The sequence below is a fragment of the Mirounga leonina genome, unplaced genomic scaffold, assembly GCF_011800145.1.
Source record: "Mirounga leonina isolate KUSES-001 unplaced genomic scaffold, KU_Mleo_1.0 Mir_91, whole genome shotgun sequence".
Lineage (NCBI taxonomy): Eukaryota > Metazoa > Chordata > Mammalia > Carnivora > Phocidae > Mirounga > Mirounga leonina.
In genome coordinates this window covers 26,337,858-26,357,265 of record NW_023270839.1, presented here as the reverse complement: position 1 = coordinate 26,357,265, position 19,408 = coordinate 26,337,858, and the positions used below count along the sequence as shown (strand labels likewise).

The 19,408-nt window shown below is 35.7% G+C and overlaps 1 protein-coding gene across 5 annotated transcripts in view; it reads right to left on the bottom strand.

The window, feature by feature from the left end:
• USP8 (ubiquitin specific peptidase 8) overlaps nt 1–19,408 on the bottom strand; it is a 75,326-nt gene that overhangs the window by 35,690 nt on the left and 20,228 nt on the right. For all 5 annotated transcript variants that reach the window (XM_034994657.1, XM_034994653.1, XM_034994656.1 and 2 more), the window contains exons 2-7: nt 18,964–19,132; nt 15,724–15,868; nt 10,319–10,404; nt 8,859–9,018; nt 6,591–6,633; nt 3,907–4,051 (exon numbers count right to left, since the gene is read on the bottom strand). In XM_034994657.1, the coding sequence (XP_034850548.1) occupies nt 3,907–4,051; nt 6,591–6,633; nt 8,859–9,018; nt 10,319–10,404; nt 15,724–15,868; nt 18,964–19,067 (683 nt within the window). In that variant the 5' untranslated portion in view covers nt 19,068–19,132. The remainder of the gene's footprint in view (nt 1–3,906; nt 4,052–6,590; nt 6,634–8,858; nt 9,019–10,318; nt 10,405–15,723; nt 15,869–18,963; nt 19,133–19,408) is intronic.

The following is a 19,408-nucleotide window of genomic DNA, read 5'->3' as shown; positions in this document are numbered from 1 at the left end:
AGTAACATTATTTATACTTCAGTTCTCGTATACCTATATAATTAATAGCTAAATACGAAAATGTTTATTTAACAAACACACAGAGCATTTACTATGTGCCAGGTACTATTCTAAATGCTTTGTTCTCATCCAATCTCACTGAATCCTTGCTACAAATCCTATGAAGTAGACATTACTATCCCCATTTTATAAATGGAGAAACGGAGGCACAAAGATGTTAAGTAACCTGCCCAAGGTTACAGCTGCTAAGTCAAGTCAAATTCAAACTCAGGCAATCTGGTTCAAGTCCATGCTCTTAGTTGCTTTGTGGTGCTGCCTCTTATCATCAACTGTGAATAATATCAACTCTGTATTAAAGCATGTTGTTCATGTTCTCTTTTGCTCACATACAAGTTAAAAGTTCGTACCTAAAGTCTTGAGAATGGGCCTGCAGCATGGCCCCTCCCCCCAATCCTATTGTATCAACTCCTCATCACTAACTACTTAGCCCCTCACTCCACTCCTCGCCAGCCACTGGCTTCCTTGTAGTTCCTGGTTATCGAAGTATTCTCCTGCCTAAGGGCCTCTGCTCCTGCTGCCCTTCTGTCTGGAACCCTTTCCCGCAGATAACTGCATCACTCATTTCCCTTATCCCCTCAAGATCTGCTCAGTAGTAACTTTGCTGCGAAGCTTCCCTGGATTAAAATTTTAATACCTATCCCAGTGTACACACATGACACACCCATGTCCATAGCACTTACTAGTAGCAGGCATACATCTCAAGTTTCACTGTCTGTTTCACTGCCCCACCTCCCTGTTAAATACAAGTTCTGTGAAGCAAAATTTTTGTTCAATAGTTAAGCCCCAGAACTTAGACCATAGCAATCCAGCCCACAGTAAACTAATGCTTAGTAAATATCTGCTGAATGACTGAATGAATAATATAGTAGAATAATACAGACTTGCTCCTCCAGGTAAGGAACTCCGTATTATTCCTAGCAAAGCACCTTAGCATTTTAATATTTAAGTGATGATACTGGCAAGGCAGGACTGGTGCACTTTTATTCACAAGACAAAATGGTTTGGATTTAAAAGAAAAAAAAACTCATTCCTATATAATAATACTGGTTACTATATCTTCTAGGAAAATAAAGAAAAAGAGAAGAAATATAAAATATTGTCTCATAATAGTCTCACCTGATACACAGTGATTGGAAGGATGTTTAGTCAACAAAGAATGAAAAATACTGAAATGTCATATTCTTAAGGACTATTTCTGACTCTAGGGATGTATCTGCCTAAATATTCTTTGTCTAAAAATTCAAGATCGGTATTCTATAAAAAACACTTTAGGAAATAATAGTATCAACCAGTATTTCCTAAATTTCAGTCTTTCATGTATCATCTTTACAAGCTGCTTCAATTTTGCTCTACCTTGCCTATTATTTAATATTTTAACTTAATTATTTAATTACTTAATTGAAAGTGATCCTTTACTTAACACGAAAATGTATATTCCTATATACATGGAAAAACAGCATCATATCTAATATAAAGGACGATCATAAAAATAAGATCGATCAGGAAATTATGTTATAGGCACACAATAGTCAGCATACAGCAATGAGCATAAATGAACCACAACTATACACAATAATATAGATGACTTTCACAAACACAAAGTTTTGGTTTTGTTTTTTTTAAGATTTTATTTATTTATTTGACAGAGAGAGAGAGAGAGAATGAGTATAAGAAGGGGGAGCGGCAGGCAGAGGGAGAGGGAGAAGCAGGCTCCCAGCTGAGCAGGGAGCCCAACACAGGGCTCGATCCCAGGACCCCGGAATCATGACCTGAGCCGAAGGCAGATGCTTAACTGACTGAGCCACACAGGCGCCCTCACAAACACAAAGTTGAGTTTAAGAAGCCAGACATAAAAGACTACAGATTGTATATTTCCTTTTATATAAAATACAAAAACAGACAAAAATACATCTGTTCGGTTAGAAGCTGGTGGTTCCCTTTGGTGGGTGGGATATGGGTAGTACCTAACAGAGGGCATATGAAAGGCTTCTGGAGGGACAAGGAAGAGAGTCAGCTACAAGTGGGAAGTAGAAGTTAGGAGTGGAGATGGTACCCAGAGCCAAACACTGTCTGTCAGGGGCACCTGGGTGGCTCAGTCGTTAAGCGCCTGCCTTTGGCTCAGGTCATGATCCCAGAGTCCTGGGATAGAGCCCTGCATCAGGCTCCCTGCTCAGCGGGAAGCCTGCTTCTCCCTCTCCCTCTCCCCCTGCTTGTGTTCTCTCTCTCACTGTGTCTCTATCAAATAAATAAATAAAATCTTAAAAAAAAAATTAAATAAATTTAAAAAAAAGAAACACTTCTGGAATGATGGTAATATTCTATTTCTGGTCCAGATGTTAGTTAAATGGGTGTGTTCAGTTTTTGAAAATTCACTGGGCTAAATACTTAGGAGTACTTTCGTTTGTATACTATGCTGTATTAAAATGTTAAAAAAGACAATGAAGGAATATAGTAATCATCATCAGCTAGCTGCAGATACTGTTACCTATGAAAAGTTCTGAGGCCTGCTCTCAAAGAAAGGAGATAAGAAAATATTAAAAAGGAATGCTAACACCAAACTGAGACTTCTTATAATTACTTCTGAAAGACTGAAACAAAAATTAAAGGGGAATAATTTTCTTGGCAATGCAGTTCACTGTTCTTTAATTTTCAACCTAAATTCATCATGAGTTTCACAGTAGTCAAATTTCTCATATTTTGGGAAACCCTTAAGCTCAATAAAAACCACCAGCTTTCTGTTACTACAGATTAGACCATCCAAAGATTAATTACAATTTTGTCTTTTCAAATCCTGGGAATATATTCACACTTACTTGATTAGACGAAGCACTCCAGTCTCACTTTTAAACAGCATATTTACAAAGCGCCCTATTCTTCAAGTCAAACATTTGTCAAGCATCAACAATGTGCCAAAAACTATACAAATTTTATTACCTAATTTAAAAAGTATATCTTTTCAATGTTAAGTTAGACCTTAAAATGGGCCATAGATTTTAGCTAATCCAATCCCATAAACTAAGACCCAGAGAGGTTATATAATTTATATAACACTCAAAACAGTAAAAATACCTCTGATATGGAGTTTTAGCTCTTTCGCTATTATGACAGTTTTTAATATGTGATAGATCCATGCAAGTAAGTTTAAATTATTTTATAGATTAAAGCCTAATCAAAAAAGAAAAACTTTTTAGTAAGTCCTTACTAGTGCCAGCCACTGTGCTAAGTGTGTGTGTATAAAATTTATCACTTAAACGTCTCAAAACTTCTGAAATAGGTAGTTTTACTATCCCTATTTTACAGATGGAAACATGGGCTTAGACAGGTGAGGTCAATGGCCAAAAGTAGAGTAGCTGATAAGAGACAGTTATGATCTGAATATAGTCTGACTTTAGAGTCTATCTGCTTACTGAATCATTTGGCTATACTGCCTTTTCCCACCTCCCCACCCCCCAAAAAGTGTTTGTGTACTCTTTTACCACATATAATAGCATGGGGTATTTCAAAATAAAAAAAGATTAGTTCACAATTTTAGTCAATTTGGTGCATATGCTTCACAAGCTCACAAATAGAAAATAATAGGAGAAACTAGTCAACAAAAAGCTCAGGAGAGAAGGCACACAAAGGCAGCTTCATTTCTTTTCTAATAAGATTACACATGTCACCAATAGGAGAAAATTGCCAAACCAGAATGTTCTTTACACCACCCTTCAGAGAAAGAGTAAAGTTTGCCATTAAGGAGCAACAGGAGGAGAAAAACCTACTTTATCATATGTAGCTTGGATGCTAAGTAATAATATTTACTACTACCCACAGTTAACCATTTTACCTAAATACACAATGACTCACCCTGGACTGATGGCTTCTTCAGGAACATTGAGAGAATTTGAAATATGGGAATCCTGATAATCCTGCATTCTTCGAGCATCCATTATAATCAAGCTGATGTTTTCATCCATCATCATTGTGTATAGCTCCTTTGCTGTGACTGTTCCTTGGAATCAAGAGAGACAATATAAGCAACAAGAAACACCTAGTTCTGTTCAGTAAACACAGAACAATCATTTCTTCTTCTAGAAGAGCAAAGTGTACTAGGTATCATATACCTGCTATCCCATCATACTATTTATTATTTTTTAAACTACCATTAAATATAATTTGTGTTTTTGACATTTATCAAGAAACTAGTTCAATGTTGTTTCTGAAGGCTTAAAACACCAAAACTTGCTCTTAAGGTTACAACTACACTGGTGCTGGCTCTATTGCTGGAATAAAATAAAGGAAATTAATATATGTATCTCATGAAAATATTCTTATTCTCTTTTTGATAATTAAATCATTTGACAAATGTCAACCAGAAGAAACATCTATGGTTCAAAAAAAAATTTTTTTTTTAATTTTATTTATTTTTGAGAGAGAGAGAATGACAGAGAGAGAATGACAGGGGTGAGGGTCAGAGAGAGAAGCAGACTCCCTGCTAAGCAGGGGGCCCGATGCGGGACTCGATCTCAGGACTCCAGGATCATGACCTGAGCCGAAGGCAGTCACTTAACCAACTGAGCCACCCAGGTGCCCCTATGGTTCAAAAATTCTTGACAGGTTCTAAATTTTTTTTAAAGTCTCTGATGAGGTCTTATGGGTGCTATTTGAAAAACATTTAGATTTTCAAGTATTCCTAGAGTAATAAGCCAAAAGCTTGTTATTTGTATTCTGCATCAGGAGTTGACAAATTATGGCTACCTGTTTTTAGTGGAACATAGCTGAAGAAAAGTGTTTACATATTGTCTATGGCTGTTTTCTAGCTGAGACAGAAAGAATGACAGTATCCCTCACCCCCAAGCCTTAATGTTTACTCTCTAGCCCTTTACTATTTAGCCAAAATAAGTATCTGTTATGTTGCTATCTTCCTCTTCTAGCTACTACCACCTGCAATGGAAGATTAAAAAGCACAACAAGGTCAACTATACTTCAATAATAAAAACTTTAAAAATCAATAAACAGCATACATAGATTAACAAGCAAACAAAGATTTAAAAAAATAAAAAGCTACTACAAGGGAGCTTAAAATGTAAAGAACTATTTTGGCAGTGAGATGTGAGAAGAACGTAGTCACAGTATCTCCTAAGCTAAAATACCCACTGGCTAATAACCATCCTACTTCCCTCTCTAACCATCAAGATCATTTTGACAACAAAATTGTCTTAAAAAGTTGGGAACAAACCACTTAGAAAAGTAACACCCAAGCAGGATGACATACAAAAAACATAGATAAAAACAAATCTTGGAATGAATTAATAACAGCTTTTAGGAAGATATCTTACTATATTGTTTATTATTTTTATTTTTATTTATTTGACAGAGAGAGACACCACGAGAGAGGGAACACAAGCAGGGGGAGTGGGAGAGGGAGAAGCAGGCTTCCCGTGGAGCAGGGAGCCCGATGCGGGGCTCGATCCCAGACCCCGGGATCATGACCTGAGCCAAAGGCAGATGCTTAACGGCTGAGCCACCCAGGTGCCCCTACTGTTTATTTTTTAAATTGCTGTATGGTAATATTTAATTTTTTTAAAAGATTTATTTATTATTCTAGAGCAGGGGAGGGGCAGAGGGAGAGGGAGAGAGAGACTCTCAAGCAGATTCCCCTGCTGAGCATGAGGCCCGATGTAGGGCTTTATCTCATGACCCTGAGATCATGACCTAAGCCAAAATCAAGAGTCAGACGCTCAACTGACTCAACTGACTGGGCCACCTAGGCTCCCCGTTGTACAGTAATATTTTAAATAGAGAATTTATTTTAGTGTTACATACAATTGATATTTAAGTTGAACCTTTCCTGAGAGAGGAAAACTCATGCAACTGTCTGAGTTTTGCTGTTTAGGTCACATATTTGTGACTGGAGTATCAATACCCCCTATGGATAACATCCAAATTACTGGTTTAGATTTTTTTGAGGGAAATGGGGAAGACTTTTAAATAATTAGGTCTACAAACTAAAGTCATAAGTCATAATAGCTAATACACATATCCTTTTATAAAGTTCACTTATATAAAGTCACGAAGAGTTTCACATATATTAACTTATTCAATCTTTACAGTAAGTTTATAAAATAGATACTATTAGCCTCACTTTGCAGATGGGGGTTAAGGTAGAGAGGTTAAGTAACATGCTCAAGATCACATGGAAATTCAAAGGAGGAGACAGTATTCAAAATCCAGGCAGTCTGACTTTGGGGAGTCGTGCTCTCAACCGTTATGCTAAACTACAGCTTGAAAAAAAAGCCACTGAAAAGTACAAACCGTGGCTTTGATGTTTTTAATTACATATTACCAAAAATATTCCCCACGATATATGCAGATTATAAACATGTTTTCAATGTAATTGTACAGACTAAGAAAAATGATAAAGCTTACATACAAAATGTATGTGAACATTGTTTGCTTACATACAAACACAATGTAAAATCTGAAGCTTATTCAGATTAAAAGATCTCAATAACAACCTGCAAGGACTCCCTATTTCTGTATACACTTACCTTTCTCTGTGGTCTCATTTTTTTCACTCTTTTCACCATTTATCTGTTTCACAGAAAAAAAAAGTTTCAACTTTATAATAGAAGTAAAAATTTTCATAGAAACAGAAAATTCAACTCTACTACTTCACTGAAACTGAAATCCTAGAAAATCAGGTGTGTGGAGTACTGGCATTTTATTAAAATACAGATGAAGAGTCATGGCTTCATCAGGTTATCTGGCAGCAGAAAACAGCTAAAATAACATCAGAATCATGCAACACTTCCTTGAAATTTCCTTCAGTTAAAGGCTAAATATAATATAAAATCACAGACTGTTACAGAAATTTAATATTTAATTTAATGACAAAATATTTCTTACAATGAAATAAAAATTCTGGCTATTCCTTTCAGAGTTCAGTAAAAATACAAATTTGTATTTTCTAACCAAGACAACATGGGATATTTCTGTAAGGTTCTAACTCATTTTATAGATGAAAAAGCAATTACACACTTGACCTAGTGGTCAATTTTAGCTTCACTAAAATTAAAAAAGAAGTGTATATAATGTGCCTCCTAATACAATACAGTATGAAGTGCACAGGATCCCCTATGAAGCATTCGTGCCAAAAGCAAAAACTGAACCTGAATCCTATCAAGCTTCTAGGTTGAACTTCCAGCCTACAAGAAATATAGAAGACAGAATTACAGATTAAATGCTATAAGGAGGAAACAATCAGATAAAGACAGAATGTGGTTGGTTCATTTCACAGACCTGATCTATATTAAAAAGTCAAATGCATGAAATAAAAAAAAAAATGAAAAGGGGGACTCAAGCAGAGAGTACTACAGAGGCTCAACTTAAGAGACAAACAATCAGAAGACTACGAGTAGACTTTGTCTGAATCCTAATTCAAACAAATCAACTGTAAAATATCATTATGAGACAGTGGGAAAATGTAAATATAGACTGGGTATTAGATTATATCAGGGAATTATTGTTAATTTTGTGAGGTGAAAAAATAACATTGTCATTATAAAGAATATGTCCCTTTCTTTGAGATGCACACTGAAATATTTAGGAGTAAAATGATATGCCCTCTGGAACTTACTTTGAAATAATCTAGCAAAAGGGGAAAGGTGCAGATACAAAATGTGACAAATGTTAGTTGGTTATTGACACTGGGTAAGAGTGTCTAATTACACTTTTTTTCAGTATAAACAGGCTAAACAAAAGTAAAAGTAATAAAAAGTAGTTGACTCTCCTGCTGGAAAGGCAACAAATTGAAGAGATTTAAAAGTCCCTTTCATTTAGTTCTTTGAAGTCTTGTCATTTACCTGTATCAGCCATTTGACCTACAAAAGAACAGCCCCCTAAGGCAGTGTTATTTATCTTACATTATGAGTTCCTAAAATCAACAAACCATATTTCTTCACTTCTTTTTACAAAGTGCCTAGTACAATGTCACAAGTATTTCAACAACTATTTCTTAATGAAACCGATGATGATTCACATACAAATGATAGCTGAAAGCTACAAAATCCTTAAGAAAAAGTAAAGCAGAAATCTCTCCATGAATTTTGACAGTGCATAAGAAATTATATTTTAGGAAACACACACAAAAGAAAAGAAAGAAATTATATTTTAGGAAGAGTAGTTTCTCAGGAGGTGAAAGGAATGAGATACAGTGGTAGCTGGCAGGTACAGATTGAGTCACAGATTTGGCAAACAAATGATGTGGCAAGATTACAAGTAGTCACTAAATAAAATGGAACAAAAGAGGAAGAAGAAAGGGAAATGGTCAGAAAGGAAGAAAAAGTGAAGGAGAGAGTATGAGACCCTAGAAACAGATAAGGTTGGGCATCAAATTAGTAGTATACCAAGTCTTTTTCAATGTAAATTACATTTATTAGAAAGAAGAGACCTTAAAGATCATCTATTTCAAGATCTTTATTTGGCAATGAGGAAATGAAGTCCTAGAAGGGTGAAGCAAGACTTGACATGGGACCGAAACTCAGCTCAAATGCTTTCTACTGCTCTAATCAAGTTGATAGTAATGGCAAAAAAAAAAAACAAACAACTAATTAATGCACAGAACAGAGTTCTGTAAAGCTCCAAAAGAAACCTGGAATCAAATGAAGCTAGAATATTTAATTCAATTTCTAATAAAAACACATTAAATTTTACCCTTGTTGCCTAAAAGTACATTGTAGTGGTAATCTCAGCTTGCCTTAAGCAAATCATCTGAAAAAAGAACCAGTCTTTTTACTTCACGAATATGTTTGAAATACCTTTTGGGTTTTGTCTCTGGAATCCATTACATTTTCCAAGGACCTTTTAGGTGATGTGCCACCATCCTCTCTTCCTGTTTCCTGCCTTTTCTGTTTCTGCAGCTGCTCTTCCTGTCTGTCCTTTTCTTCAAGTTTTTTCTGAACTTCGGCTTCTTCGTATCTAGTTAAGAAGTCAAGATGTCTTTCATTGACATGATCATGAAAAATAAAGAGTTTCAGTTCCATAAAATTAGTACCCTACTGTCGGGTATTTTATGGCAGCATACTTTCTCCCTCCAACTGAAATTTGACTCTGCCAGTGTTCTGTTACAAACCACAACTCATAAATTTGCCCTCTGTAGATTTATTTCAAATTGCCCAAAAATCTTGAAAAGAAACACTATGCTCTCAAGTTAAAGTTGTTTAATGCTCTTTTTGTTCTTACCCTCCCACTAATTTCAACCTTTAAAAATTCCAAATCTCCTGCAATTTCTTTTTCAAAGGACTTACACTTTTAAAATGAACTCTAAAGACTCATTCACTTATAAAATAGTTCAAAATATAAAAAAGTAAAGACAACAAATAAGTGAGAAAATGGGCTTAATGACCAAAAGATAAAGGAGTATCTTTGGTAAATACAAGTAGGGAAAAACTTCTCTTTCCAAGAGAAACATCAATAAAGGGTAATCCAAAGATTTGGAGAAATTCTGTTCTACTCAGTTGATCAACTGGTGAAAGGAGGAAGAGAATGGTGATTCTAAATTGTACCAACCACCCTAACATATTCCAGCCCCAAAATTAGTAATTTCTGAAAAGGACAGAGGGAATATATTAATTCTAAAAGATAATTTCTAAGTAAAGACTATGATGTATATAACTAGAATAGTTCATTGATCCAACCGTGAAAAATCATTTAGAAAAATAGTCCCCTTTTTATTTTCATTAAATAATGACTAATAACTAAAAATTGAAACGTACTGTTTTTAACGTCTAATTACTTCATAAGCCTGGTAAGCCAGTCATGGTAAATACTAGAATTAGATCTATTTTTAAACATTCATAGCTACTGCAAACTAGGCAGCCTAGTTCAAAACTAACAGTAAATACTTCATTCCCATAAGACCAGTGTCCAGTAGCACATTACAACCTGGGGCATATGAGGAATTACGTTTTTCTGAAGAATCCCATCAGAGAATTAGAAAAAAATTGAACCTAAGCTCTGATGTACTACACCAATGCTTACCTTAAAAATCTATCATTCTAAACATTTTTAGATTTTTAGTAAAAAATATGAAGTAACACATCAACACAATAAAGGTAATATGGCAAAAGATTCTAATTTTTGTGCTCCAGTTAACATAAGATTTATTTCTAAGAACTGGGATTCATATGCATGGTCAGATATAAATGAACAAGTTCTAAATATTATTTTTATCTTCGAAATTTATGTTCTTTTAAAGATTTTATAATAATATCTGTACCTGAGTTTAAGGCTTTCAGAGAGTCTTTCAGCTTCTTCAATAGCTTTTTTGATGTTTCCAAGTCCAAGTATTGAATGGAAATAGTCCTAAAATTATAAGAAAACCGTACTGGCCAGTGTACACAGCAGTAATGCTATAAACGTTAAAATCACGGTGCTTATGTAAAGCAAGACTGGATGAAAACATGATGATGACTGAACGAAGTGTTTTTTTAAACTTTTAACCTACATCAACACACAACTTGTTCTCCAAATGTTTCAAAAACATCTCTTCATACCATTAGTTTGCAAAAAAAAAACCAACCCTAAAAGGTAATAATTTTATTTATTTGGAAGACGCCTTTAAGAAGTATAAATACTGGGGCACCTGGGTGGCTCAGATGGTTAAGCGTCTGCCTTCGGCTCAGCTCATGATCTCAGGGTCCTGGGATCGAGCCCCGCATCGGGCTCCCTGCTCACCGGAGAGTCTGCTTCTCCCTCTCCCTCTGCCTCTCCCCCTGCTTGTGAGCTCTCTCTCTCTCTCAAATGAAAAAAGAAAAAAAGAATAAATACTATTCCTATTATTTATGAATAAGTTCCAAAAAGCAAAGCTTTCAGAAGCAAAATATATTTTCCTATTGTAAATATGTTACTTAGGGTTTTTTTCTCGAGAATCAGAAGCAGTCAAGCAAATTGTATATTGACCTACAGCATGGTATTTATTTTGTTTTCCTTGTTTTAAACTGAGATGTTTTTGCCTCCACCTTTATTTTATAATAGCGCCCCACCTCTCAACTGGAATCAAAACACTTTTGACATAAACCAAGTTTCACACTGAGGAAACCTTGAGTAAAAATCAAATGGTAGAAATAAATCATTAATAATATAATCTTTAAAAAAAACCACAAAAGGTTTGGCACATAACTTACTAACAAGCATAATAAAGTTAAGAAAAATAACTTCTCTAAGAGGTCATTCATTAGATCCTGCAATCAGAGATATTTTCAAATCAAGGTTGGTTGGACATGACAGTAGCACAGTGAGACTCAGCTAACTGATTTTTGGATCTAATTATCTAATTGGCCACAACCTGTCAGTGTGACTCTGAAACAGAACGTAGTAGCACAGTTCATCACAAATGATGTAATAAATAGTAATAAAAAATTTATAAAAAGAAAGACCAAGAGGCTAGATATCCATCATTGGCTCTCTGAGAAGCAGTCACTAAGAGCTGGTGGAGTAAACCTATTGATAACAGCTATCATATGTCTATCTAGCCGAAAAGAAGATCATGTTTTGGGGTTCCTGGCTGGCTCAGTAGGTAGAACATGCAACTCTTGATCTCAGGGTCGGGTTGTGAGTTTGAGCCCCATGCTGGGTGTAGAGAATACTTAAAGTACATAAATGAAAGTACATCATGTTTTGGTAAGGCTTATTCTTCTAAATAAAGACTAAATAAATTAAAAGGCCCTTCACTATGTAATTTCAATAAAAATATATTGTTTTTTCAATATTGTATCAACTGAAAATTTCAGTTGCCACAATGTCCAGACTTTTGATGCAATATGTTTCTTTTTTTAAGATTGTATGTATTTATTTGTCACAGAGAGAGAGTGAGCACTAGGAGGAGCGGCAGGCAGAGGGAGAAGCAGGCTCCCCGCTGAGCAGGGAGTCCGATGAGGGGCTCAATCCCAGGACCCCAGTTTCATGACCTGAGCCAAAGGCAGACGCTTAACTGACTGAGCCACCCAGGTGTCCTGATGCAGTATGTTTTTAATAGAAAACAAAATTTAATCATTATGGTAAGATTTCTCTCATAAAAATAAAACACAAAAACAAAATTACCGTGACTTGTTTTATTAATTTTTTGACATGAAATCATTAAAAAGCCAGCCTGTAAGACCAGCTTAACCCTGTTTAAATCCTGAAAAAATTGTTTGTGTTTGGGCATGCCTGTTACAAACTTCCACAAGACACTCCCCTAATATTAGTGAGGTTTTTTATCAATAATTCTCTCTCTCTCTGTGCTCTTAAAGGAGCACAATTAAAATTTTCAAGTTTACAATAGTATTGACAATTGGCAGAATAGAAAAATAACACCCAATTCTTACACAACTAAAAATGTTTTTCAGCTTTACCTACGTAGAACTTTCTTATTCCTGAACATAAAAATTCAAACAAGTCTCATGATTTCCCAAATAAAAAGGCTTACCAATAATATTTAGGATTAATTATCATGTATACCATGCAGATTTGAAAATATAATTCTATCTAGACTTTGCTACACTAATATTTTCAATATTTTCTCCCTTTCCAGATAACCCTGAAAATAACTGTTCATAAACAGATTTTTTCAATGACTAAGAAATATAATGTGTCCTTTACTAGTGACCTTGCTAAATTAACGTTTTATCTAAATCTTAAATATTCCCTCATGTAAAACAAAAGTGAAAGATACAAGTTTCTGAAGAAGACTAGTGACATTATATTCTGCCCCTACCCGATTTAAAGTGTAAAACCTAGAAAATGCCTAGTTAGTAAATTTAACACTTCACACATTTAAAGTGCACTGGAGATGTTGGGCTAAATAAAATAAAACAAAAAAACAGCTCTTTTTTTTAAAGATTTTATTTATTTGACAGAGAGAGACACAGCGAGAGAGGGAACACAAGCAGGGGGAGTGGGAGACGGAGAAGCAGGCTTCCCGTGGAGCAGAGAGCCCGATGTGGGCCTCGATCCCAGGACCCTGAGATCATGACCTGAGCTGAAGGCAGACACTTAACAACTGAGCCACCCAGGTGCACCAACAAAAAACAGCTCTAAGGCAGAAGCAGAAATGTACCCTGGACAGAGGAAAGAACTACAGTGTATGAAGTATCAGCCTGAGTTACCTGAGCCCTTGCAGAGAGCTTCCTATGCTGAACAACTCCTGCAACTTTCAACTACTCCCTTTGGAAATGTAATAGATACTCTGTGGAAATGGAAAAAAATTCTTACCGATTAAACTTCACTCCTAATCTTCTCAAGTTAAAAAAGTAGCTATAAAAACACTCCCAAACTTCTCAAAGAAAAAAAAGTAACCACTAACTTAGAAAACTTCAGCAAAAAGTCCGGGTGCCTGGGTGGTTCAGTCAGTTAAGCATCTGCCTTCTGCTCAGGTCATGATCCCAGGTCCTGGGATCAAGTCCCGCATCCGGCTCCCTGCTCAGCAGGGATTCTGCTTCTCCCTCTGCATCTGCCTGCCACCCACCACCCCCCCTCCCCGCCCTGGTCAAATGAATAAAATCTTAAAAAAAAAAAAAGAAAGAAAACTACAGCAAAAAGTAAATACATAAAAAATTGGCCCTACCACAATAGACAAAACAGCAGACACCAAAACTACCAAGTAATCCAAAGTTGCAAATCTTTCAAAAATATTTACTTTACTAAACACTTTTACACTTCTTTTAAAAGCAACTCTGCTTTGGGATGCCTGGGTGGCTCAGTTGGTTAAGCGTCTGCCTTTGGCTCAGGTCATGATCGAGTGACCGTGATCAAGTCCCACGTCAGGCTCCCTGCTCAGCGGGGAGCCTGCTTCTCCCTCTGCCTGTCACCCGCCCCTGCTTGTGCTCTCTCACTCTCTCTCTCTGACAAATAAATAAATAAAATCTTAAAAAAAAAAAGCAATTCCACTTTAACAGATACTATAAAAACCATCAAAGAGCATGCAGAAACTTGTTTGAATTTGGGCAGACCTCTGTATCTGCAGATAGGTATGCCCAAGAATGTTCTAAGGATAGGACCAATCTAGCCATCTGTGGACAGAAGGATGAGCCTCCAAACGTAAGGGGTCACCTTTCCAAAGCTAGATCTAAATCCCTGTAACTATTATTAACATAACTTTGCTGGTGAAAAGAAATACCAGCAATGATTTATCCCTGTTAAATAAAACACTAAAGTCATCCCTTAACCAACAACCAAAAGAAATTATATTGGTCACACTGAAAAAAGAAAAAAGTTATTTCAAAGAATAAGAGAACATTTTTCCCTTCTGTAAGTCAATTTAAATAAGGCAAGCCAATTCAGTGAACAATAACAACAACAACATTAATTCAAGAATGGTTTCTCAACCAGGTAAGAAATCTATAAGCAGTATAGGTTGCTGCTATTGTCTGGAAGCAAGATTGCTGGTGGAACCACCAACACAATATTCCTCCAATTTCTTTAACCTATTTGCTATGTTCTTCTTTTGCCCATTTCTGGTGCAGCTGATATGCAACCATTTTCTCTAGCAAGACTTACCCTAGTCATTAGTTCTCTTTATCCATTTATACCTCTCCCACCTTCCCTCCCCGCCCCATGTCTTCAGCAAAGTGGAAGAAAGGAACTTGCTCAAAGGATTAAAAGGAAAAGTAATAATAATAATAATAAATAAAAATGGAAGCAATCAATATTAACTGATTCTTTAATATGGCTACAATATCACTCAAATATAAAAAGCTGTCACATAAGAACAAGTGACTGACCAACCAGAGACTGACAAATGAAATAGGAAGATGTGGTGTGTACACACACACACACACACACACACACGAAGGAGCATTACACAGCCATAAAAAGGATGAGACTGTGTAATTTGTGACAACATGGATGGACCTACAGGGTATTATGCTAAATGAAACAAGTCAGATTGAGAAAGACAAATACCATATGATTTCACTCACATGTGGAATCTAAAAAAAACTAAACAAATAAACAAACAAAATATAGAATCATACCTGTAAATTCAGAGAACAAACTGATGGTTGCCAGAGGGAGGGGGTAGGGGATGGGGAAAATGGGTGAAGGAAAGTTCCAAGGATAAAAGGCACAACGTAGGGAATGTAGTCAATGATATTACAATAGTGTTGTAAGGTGACTGATGGTAGCTACACTTGTGGTGAGCATAGCATAATATATAAATTTGTCCAATCACTATGCTGTATACCTGAAACTAATGTACATTGTATGTCAACTACACTCAAATAAAAAAGTTAATAAAAACAACGAAACACACACACACAAAATAAGTGACTAAACCTTGAATCCTGAGAAAGTAAGATTGCAGTCACATTTTTCTTATTTAATGCATGAGTAAACTGAATCCTTGCACTTGACCTGGTGATCATTTATTGTAACAGAAAACTTATGTGTCTGTACATTGCTATACACTTGTACTAACCCAAGGCAAATTAGTTAGGTGTATATAGTGTGATTACATCCACATATATACACTTACAAAAAAAGAAACTAAACATTTAGTTTGCTTTTTCTATCTGCATAAGAGTTTGAACTTGATGCTGCATAATGTGATCTAAATTTCAGTATCAGTTAAAACTTTCAGAGGAAATCAATAGCTCTACTGTGCAAAAATAAATTAGCAAATAAAAATGCAGAAATAAAAGGTACCTGCTGTTGCTTGAAATCAGGCCTTTTTTTGATAAGATTATAAACAGTCACATATTTCATATATAGTACATAGGCCTTTTCCTCATCACGATCTAATCTGCATTCTTCTGCTGTCTTGAAGATCTTGAGGGCACTCTGTACATAACTTCAATCAGAGAAAAAAATAATTAAAACACTTGACATACAGGCGGGGGGAAATCATGATTAAGGTCTACAGAGAATCTTGATAACATGAATTTCATAATTTAGACTGCACGACTTTGTAACTAACACCAAGTTACATATACATTTGGATGCAACCTGAAAATTCCCCTATCCTACATATATACTTCTGCTTCCTAATAGTTGTTTATATACCATCAAAGTGTTCAAAATGCATTGAGCCCAGTTTTAAAAGATTTGCTATGATAATCCTGAGATAAGTGGTCCTTGGGCAGCCATATAATAGTCATACTCTACGATTAAAGAACATAACTCCATACCATTTGTACTGAAGTAAGGGGAGCTAAAATCTTTAGTTAATGTTTAATGTTAAGATACTTTTCAATTCTCTTCACCCCTTTCTAACTATGTTGTAAAAATCTCCCCACCTAAAAATCCAAGAAACTAGGGACAGGGAAAGAGACATGAGTTCAATCTTTTTACTTGGTTAAAGTTTTCTACAAAATGACCAAATTGCACCCTGGTGCTGGAAGGAAAAGAGATTTAAAGTCTAAAACAAGTCTAAAAACAAGTCATCTTAAAATTCCACTTTGGTAAAATATTTGAGGATTCTGTGGCGTTCATTCTAAGGTCATGTGCCTGGTTAACAATCTTTAGAAAGCAAATTAATAAAATAGGCATTTCTGCAAGAGGAATTCAATCACTGAGGACTAAAGTTTTGGCAACCCGGTTATAGTACTAATGTTTATATATAATGTGCTTTATCAAAAACATATATACAGAGCAGTATTTCTTGTTTTCTATAATTTTCAATCTGCTCCACAACTAAAACATGGATTAATGATGAAGTTGGCCATGCTAAGAACACCACATAAAGGAACAGGGCCAAAGTTATATTTAGGACCAAAGATACACCCTGCCTAGCATGGCATCACGGTCCTAGGATAGAGATAAATCAAACCAAAGCTAGTAAGGAGATTCTCTAGAAGAGCTTAGGAGTAGGAGCAAGTTTTATCTAAACTTCTTTCTAAACTTTTATCTAAACTTCTTTCACTCTGATGCATGTGTATCTCATGAGCTTATATGTAGCAGATCAAGCTGAGATGGCCACAGTGCCACTGTGAGTATAGTGAAACAGCTAAAAATCCTAAAAGGATTCAATCATTCTTTAGAATAGTGCTATGCCATAGCAAAAACATGAGTTTGTGGTATATTTAGGGAGTCCTGCTGACACACCACTTCCTATGGGATCAGGGTGGTCCCAGAGCTAAACCAGACATTGCTAGAATGAACTGATTTGTCTCAGGATTAGATGAAGATCTCAGAAAGCTTCAAGAGGCTTTATCTTTCCCATTGTTTTCTATTTAAAAGTCATTCAGAAGTTTTTATTTTATTTTATTTTTTTTTAAAGATTTTATTTATTTATTTTAGAGAGAGAGAATGAGAGACAGAGAGCATGAGAGGGAGGCGGGTCAGAGGGAGAAGCAGACTCCCTGCCGAGCAGGGAGCCCGATGCGGGACTCGATCCCGGGACTTCAGGATCATGACCTGAGCCGAAGGCAGTCGCTTAACCAACTGAGCCACCCAGGCGCCCCCAGAAGTTTTTATTTATTTTTAAATTTTTATTTATTTATTTTAGAGAGCACCAGCACTCAAGAACCAGGGGGGTGGGGGGTGGTGGTGGAGAGAATCTTAAGCAGGCTCCACGGTGGGGGGGCCAACTCTCCACAGGGTCCAACATGGGGGTCAACCTCACGACCCAGAGATCATGACCTGAGCCAAAATTAAGAGTCGGACACTTTACGGACTGAGCCACCCAAGCGCCCCATCAACAGAAGTTAAAACAGAACTGTTTTCTCTGTTATCCCATCAATATTACCAACTTAGCTCAAGAAGTAGGCCAATCCCTCTCTTATTCTTCCTGTCTCTGAAAAGATCTGTTTTTTAAAAGCCCATTTTGTCCACTGTAATACAAATGTCAGTTCATTTTGGGATTTTCTTTTCTGACTTTGTCTTTAAAGTTCCTACTATTCTCTCCTCTTCATCCCTGATGTTTTGTTTTCTTTCCACCTTCTATTTCCTTTAGAAAATGACTCATAAAGATGTCCCTGTGCATTCATAGGTCTTTTCAGATGCCTCTTCATAGGTTCATTTGGGATCATATATATCATTTTTTTAAGAGCCTCCCATTTATGGAGGAGCCATGGAACACCTCTTTTCTCTCTGATTTCTAAAATCTGTTTGCCCCAAGTCGGGGATATATGGCTGGCTAAATCCACCTTTTTTTCTGAAACTTTTATTTCCAACTCTATTAATAATATAGTTACTTATTTATCTCCAAATCTTCTCCTTTGTCAGTCAAAATTAATTTAGAGGAAAAGTTCCGCTATTGCTTTTTTGTCCCTTAACAGAGATAAAACTATCAACAAGTTAACAATTTTACTGATACCCCATTTTTAGCAATATTACTTTCAGTAAATACCAAAATTCCTCCCTATTATATTTTATCTCAGTAGATTTTGTAACCATTATCAGTGAAGTATCATCTCTAGCCTCTACCTCAGCAGGTAGATAGACTATGTCTTCAAAAATAAAAACACATAAAACAAATCATTAGATTGAAAGTTCATGTCAAATTGGCACAAATTGATGCTTTGCTAAATATCAGACAAAAAAATACATGTTTCTCCTCTTTTAATCAAAGAAAGACTGCTAGGGTAATATCTTATATGTGAAATATACAAGGATAAAAATGATCTTTAATTAAGAAGTGTTATCTATACTGTTTTAAGAAAAGACATTAATTGTGGCTGAATGAGTTTTGTAGAAACCTTGTAGTCTTTACCTCTTAAACTTATAATCTGATACACTGTCCAGAGAACAGAAAATATGCATTTTAGCAGAATATATTCTGCCAAGATAAAGTTAAGAACTTCTCTAAGGAGGTCTTACTTTATTCATGTGATGATGCCATTTTTCAAATAAACTTCAAACTGACTACTTACTAACACACTTAATAATAAGGAAATGAACTAAGAATTAATATATGATTCAGTGAAACTAGCAAAGGATACATACTTCCTTGTGCTTATTTTCTCTGGTTTAACTTCTGTCTTCTTATTGAGGTCTTTTAGTGAAGAACTGAGGTAGAGTTCTTTAGGAACTGAAGCCACAGCAGGCATGATGAATAATCTTTACTTTTCCACTTTCACAATGGATGGTATACTTCATTAAAAGCAGTTCTTTTCTGAAACAAAACGAACACAAATAATTCCTTGACAACAAAACAAGTGAACCATGAAAAAGCATGAAAATCCTAAACTAAGGAGGGCACGTGTTGTAATGAGCATTGGGTGTTACACATAAATAATGAATCATGGAACACTACATCAAAAACTAATGATGTAGTGTATGGTGACTAACATAACATAATACAAAAATAAAATAAAATCTGAAAAAAAAAGAGTGAATTTTAAATTATCTTGTGTACCCATTTTGGGAATTCAAGACATTCAAGGTATCA